The sequence below is a fragment of the Canis lupus genome, chromosome 8 (assembly GCF_003254725.2).
Source record: "Canis lupus dingo isolate Sandy chromosome 8, ASM325472v2, whole genome shotgun sequence".
Classification (NCBI taxonomy): Eukaryota; Metazoa; Chordata; class Mammalia; order Carnivora; family Canidae; genus Canis; species Canis lupus.
Genome location: NC_064250.1, coordinates 70,135,811 through 70,141,810, shown reverse-complemented (window position 1 = coordinate 70,141,810; position 6,000 = coordinate 70,135,811). Strand labels below are relative to the sequence as shown.

The 6,000-nt window shown below is 50.5% G+C and overlaps 1 protein-coding gene across 10 annotated transcripts in view; it reads right to left on the bottom strand.

Annotated features, from left to right (window-relative positions):
* Positions 1-2,172: 2,172 nt before the first annotated feature.
* PPP2R5C (protein phosphatase 2 regulatory subunit B'gamma) overlaps positions 2,173-6,000 on the bottom strand; it is a 123,631-nt gene continuing 119,803 nt past the window's right edge. For 5 of the 10 annotated variants that reach the window (XM_025443564.3, XM_025443568.3, XM_025443565.3 and 2 more), the window contains one exon: positions 2,173-4,965. In XM_025443564.3, the coding sequence (XP_025299349.1) occupies positions 4,834-4,965 (132 nt within the window). In that variant the 3' untranslated portion in view covers positions 2,173-4,833. The remainder of the gene's footprint in view (positions 4,966-6,000) is intronic. The other 5 variants (XR_007412575.1, XR_007412573.1, XR_007412574.1 and 2 more) reach the window with 1 other exon arrangement.

Here is a 6,000-nt window from a genome sequence, read left to right as displayed (position 1 = left end):
GGGACTCGATTCCAGGACCCCGGGGTCACACCCTGGGCCAAGGCAGATGCTCAACTGCTGAGCCACCCGGGCGTCCCTGGACTAACTTCTTGCTGGGGGAACCCTAAACACTCTGTCCTCTCGTGTTCACCCCCACATGCTCATGTTAGGGGCGGAGCGTGGGCTCCCGGAGAAAACCCCAAGCAGGGCAGAGCAGGCGACGACCGTGGCGCAGTCACCGGCTACAAGGTGCCTTTACATTCACAATTAATTTGCGGCCGGTTTCTCCAAGATGCATTTCAGAGACAGAAACGAAGATGCCAAGGAGGTGGCTGCGGCTGGGCCAGCGACAGGCCACCCGGGGCCGACCTCTCGGTGTGCTGCTCCAGGGTGCGGGGCCGCCCAACGTCCCAGGCATCCTTACCCCGACCGTGAGCGGATCCTGTGTGCTGGGGGTGGGGGTGGGGGAGCAGAGGCCGAGCACCCGGACCAGGACCAGACGCCCCGGGGACCCGGCTGCTGCATGCAAGCCGCGGCCCGAAGGCGCCTGGCTCCGCGCTCCCAGGGCGTCCCTCCCTGGCTGTTCGCAGGGCACCCAGGTCCTCCGCGGGGCAAGTGAGCCAGGGGGGGTCTGGGACGTACCTGTGGTCCCCGACGGTAGCCCCGTAAGCCACCGCAGGGCCCTGGAGCGCACTTTGCTGCGCCCCCCGCGTCCCCGGGGGCCGGAACCCTGGCGCGATGGTGAGTGACCACCGACGCATCAGCCTCTAAGATAAACCACACGTGCTGAGCGGTTTCTAGAAGCGCCCCGGGGAGCCAGTCGGGGTCTCCCCGGGCCACCCCGTTGGGAGGCAGGTGGACGAGGCTGCGGGGCCCACCCAGGCTTTGGCAGAGCGCGCGTGGGGCCGGGCGCCTCTCCCGCCGCTGCTCCCATTTCCTTCTCCAGACGGTCCGTCCAGGGGGTCTGCAACTTTCGGACACCGGAATCGGCTTTTCCTCCCCAAAGGAAATCTTGCATAAACCCCGTCGCCGAGCCGAAGTCCTGATACACTTGCAGGTTCGTTTGGGGACGTTATAAAGCCAACGCCCGGGACAGAAGCAGCTGTGCTGCTGGTCCCCGCAGGGGGGAAAGTTGGTGTCACGTGCCTGTTTTTTTTTTTTTTGGTCATTGAAATATTACAAACCTTGACTTTATGTAAGAACGTAGCTTCCGAAGTGTGAAGGCCGTGGGGCTGGATGCTTCCTGGGTCCCTCCAGTTCTAGAAGCCAAGTGCACGGTGAGAAGCCCTCCCGTGCTCAGAGCCACCCCCTGCACCCCGCCCAGGGGTTCCTCTAGATGTCCCACCTGCTGCGGCGAGGGGATGGACAGATGGACTCCAGGATCACGCTGCCTGGGCTGAAGCCGGGCTCCACTCAGCACCTCTGTGACCCTGGGCAAGTGATGTGCCCTCTGGTGTCCCCATGTGCTCACCTGTCAATGAGGGGGACAGCGGCAAATACTCTGGCCGGCCGTGGGAGTTGAGTGAAGCAGCCCAGCCTCCCGAGCCCCTGGCACAACGTACCGGTTCTCCCGGAAGGACACAGACCGGTTCCACCTGCTACCTGGGGCCAGGAGCAGCTGGAGGCTGGGCTCGCGGCATGCGCCCCCTTTTACGGAGTCTCCCGGGGACCCCTGAGCTGCAGATGCCGCCGGACATGGCCAGGGCCCAGGTGCACCACACTTAAGGGGTCCTCTGACCCAGTGCACCTGCCCCCGGGGGGAAGTGGGGCACGTGTGGTTCTCCAAACTCCCATGGGGCTCTGGGTGGTTTGTGGCAATGACTCGGGGGAAGAGCTCGATTCTCGGCCTGTTGTGTTGACTGTTCATTCATGGCGTCAGTGAGGATGAGGCAGGTCCCCCATGAAGACGGGGGTGGGTCCGCCCAGACTCCAAGTTCAGATTCCCAGAGCTTCTACTCTGTTCCCAGGACAGTAATTTCAAGAATCTCGAACGTCACGATTTGGGCTCAAATAATCCTATAAACTGCTCTGTCTCACACTCGTCTACGCAAAGCGGAGAGGGGGTGGAAAGGCACCTCTACTTTCCCCCCAAGGGAGGTGAACAGCAGCCCCCGGAAGGGCCAAGGGAAGCCTGAGAACCACCAGGCCTGGCTGGCCCAACACCATGGCTAAATTTAGTGTCATGATGAGCAATAAAATTCACATGTTCTTTATTTAGTCCATATAATACACCATTTTTAGAGGTTTTTCTTTTTTAAAATTGGATAAAAGAGCATATTAAATGGCACGTGTATGAAGTTTTCTCTTCATAAACAATGTCAGAACAAAAAGTTTTGAATTACAAAATGTTAAAAAATATGTAGGTACTTAACATTTCACTAAAGCGTAAAGTTACAGATATCTTCTAAAGAAAAATAATTGTGCCACTTACCTATTTTTGCTGTTTCTATGAACTTTTTTTTATTCTGTACATAGGACATTTTGTACAAAATATGAAGTCTACATTTTTATTACTTATTACCATAAAACAAAGATACAATGTATGTACAATATTAAAAGGAAGCCATACTAAAGCCACACTAAAAAGACACTCGGAATAGTGACATTTCTGATGTACAGATACATTTTGGAAAGAGTGAAGATGCCGAAAGAACGCAGAACTTTATGAAGAAAAACAGTCACCGGTTTATTTTCAATGTAGTACTTTTGAAATCAGTTTGGTACAGAATAAACAGTGTATCTATATAATAATATATAAGTTGAACAATTAGCACAGGGAGTCTGAGTACTAACTAGGAAAACTTTAATAGGCCAAAATATTAAATAATACTCTTGTCAAAGAAAATTAGTCTCTCTCAAAACGTATTTTCCCCCCCTTTTTGGTGAATGTTTGTCTTCAATAAAGAGCAGAAATAAAACCTCGACAAAAAGGTGTTCTTACAGGTTGAGCTTTATACAATCACCCAATCGTGGATATTTTGCTTTTTATCTAGGGCAGAAGAGAGTCTTCCCAGAACCCTCTCTCACACACATACTGAACATCCAAAATCAAGGATATTTGAGAGTCTATCAGCTAAAGACGGAAGTTCAAACAATGGTATATCAAAATACATAAGACGCTGCTTTATACAATAAAAAGCACCCTTTTTCCCTCAAAAGGAGAAGGCATCTAAACTTTTTTTTTTTTAAATTATAAATTTCATAATGGTAAAATGGATAGGTAACTTGTCAAGTTTCTCAGGAAGTGTTTCTTCTCGCAAAGTGGCCTTTCCCACTTTCAGCTGGGGCGATCTTTTTAGTTAGTACTTGGCTCCTAACCCAGAACCACCCCCCACCCCCACCCCCCCCGTGATCTTCCTCCAGGGACACAAGGAAATAAACATCGTGGGTGGATGTTAAGTGACACCACATCGGCTTTCCACAATGTTTCCATGGACACCCGAGACCTCGATTAAAATACAGATCCTAAAAGCAGCCACATTTTTATCTTTTATGCATCAAGACATTTAACGTGAACTTTAATATAGTCTTATGCCAGAGACAAAAGAACCTAGAATCACTAGCAGTACGCATCTCAAACAGCTCTCAAGCGGGATAAAAGACGTCAAAATACTGGCCACCCTGAGAGAAATACAGAGCAGACGAAGCACTAGGTGTAAAGGGTTTTCTCTCCGTGCTATTCCATCCCAAACAAAAAGCTCGACACATGCAAGGAAGTCCGTGAACTCTAATAGCAGCATTTGAAGACCGATGGGAACTTAGACGCTGTATTTTCCTTATGAGGTGTTTAGAATGTGTGCTCTTTTGGCCTGGACACGGTTCAAGCGGTTCGCTGCAGCCCTCCTGCCGCGGCCGCCCGTCTGAGGTCCGGGGACCACGTCGCGGCAGCCAGGGGACATCGGGGCAGCGCCCGGCACCGGCCGTGGCCTCCTGCTACTTTCTGCCCAGAGGCACCTGCAGCTCTCATCAGGCCAGGAACTGGCCCGACTCAAGATGACCTCCTTCTACTTGCTAGAAAACGTAGAAAATGAATTCTTAGAGATGATAACTTTTATTAACTCAAGAGCCTTGTTACAGGGCAATAATGTTTAAGTAGAGAAAAATAAGAGCCTGCAAACGACAACAAAAATGGACACATCATTTTAAAATTCCAATTCCGGTCAAGGTAGACAGAGAAAGCTCTGTTTAAAATAAGTTTCTCCTATGAGCTTAATTCCCGGAGCCCCTGGTGCTGGACCCCGGGCTTGGAAATATGGCTTTAGCTATACACAACACAAGTGACACCGCATACGCGTCACTAATCAAAGTAAAGAGATACCATCGGAAAACACAGCGGCTGAGGATTGTCATGTCACGTTTCCCAGTAAGTTATGTTAGAACGATGACAGCAAAGAACCAGCTCAATGAGATAAAAAGAAAGGAAAAAAACAGAAAGAGAGAGAGAGAGAGAGAGAGAGAGAGAGAGAGAAGCTATTGGTGTAACAATCATGGAGAAACAATGGAACAAGTTGTAGAGTCTTCAAAAATATGTAATACTTTTTTAAAACTGTTCCTTTGATTTGAAGAACATTGATATTCTCCTAGAACCACTTATTTGATTTTGAATGACGGCGGATTCCGGCCGGGGAGGACGTGAAGAGGCAGGCCGGGGAGCTGTCCTTAGCTCTGACTGGGGAAGCGGTGGCCGGGCCACCATTGTTTGAACTCCTAATCTCGAGCTGAGGCCGAAGCGCGTTATTGCCTACAGAACGGGGTCGAAGAAAAGCTCTGACTCTGAGTGTAACTGATTTGTATGGCACAAAAAGGATGTATTTTCTACAGAATCCGGGGAAGCCCGGGCAGGCCCGCGGGGGGCTAGCGGCCGTCCTGGGACACCAGCTCGTCCGCTCGGCAGTGGGCCTCCAAGGCGTTCTTGGTGTGGGGGTCCTGAGGCAGCTCGGGCTTGCGGCGCACGCCAGGCCGGTCCTTCTTCAGATCCTTCTGGGCCTGCAATGAAAAAGGCAGCGGTGTCGGCCACAAACGAAGCCGTCGGGCCAGTGAGCTCACGTCCGCGTCCCAAGTCAAAGGGCGGCCGTGAGCCGGGTGCCCAGCGCCCACGTTCGAGGGCTGCCCTGGGACCTCTGTGGCTCGGGCACAGCCAGCTGTCCCCCCCCCAGATCGGTCTCGGCCACTAGGAGACCGCTAGCGACTGGCGGCGAAGGGCTGTGTGTGCCACACTGGCACCTGGGACCCTAAAGACGTGCTGTTCTGCACAGAGGACTCGGCCCCTCTATTTTGCAAAGCCACCAGTTTTAGGAAATGTCATCAACAGCAAAAGCCTCCGATTACACACAGTGTTACTGAAGGCATTTAAGCGGCTATGTCCATTACAGAAGCCTTTCAGAAGGTGGAAATGTCCTTTGGAGGTGCATAAAAATGAATGAAAACCACATTAAAGCTGGATTTAAAGTCAAGAAAATGTCTAAAACTTCTGTCGAATGGGAAAAAGGTCCCTAAAGTAAGAGGTATGAAGTGGATCACTCTGGGGAACAAACCCTCGAGACCTGGGAAAACTGTACTTGGTTATTTACATAACATTTCCTAATATTAAGGAGTAAAAGACTCCCTTCTCCACCCCATTCTCTTCCTGAAGTTTAGAACATTGAGGTTTTACTTAAAAATTAAAAAAAAAAAAAAGAATCCTATTTTTGCATGAGGACTTGGAGGATTGTGTCTGCAAAGAAAGTGGGGTGGGTGTGTGTAGGGGGTTGATATGGGGGAGTTTACACCAAAGGCACCCATTTCCAGGAATAACATTTAAACAGTAAACAGGTCACTCAGTTTTGAGGTAGGGCCACTGCATTAATACCAGTATTTCTGAAACAAAAGCAGCCATCGAAGTCGTCTAAACAGCGTATACAGAAGACTGCCAATTAGGTAGAGACTTTAACCAGAACCAAGCCTTTCTGCCTGGCGTCTCCATCAAAGAGAAGACAGGCTTTAGAGAGAACAAATGACTTTTGTGGTGGTGAACAAACGTCT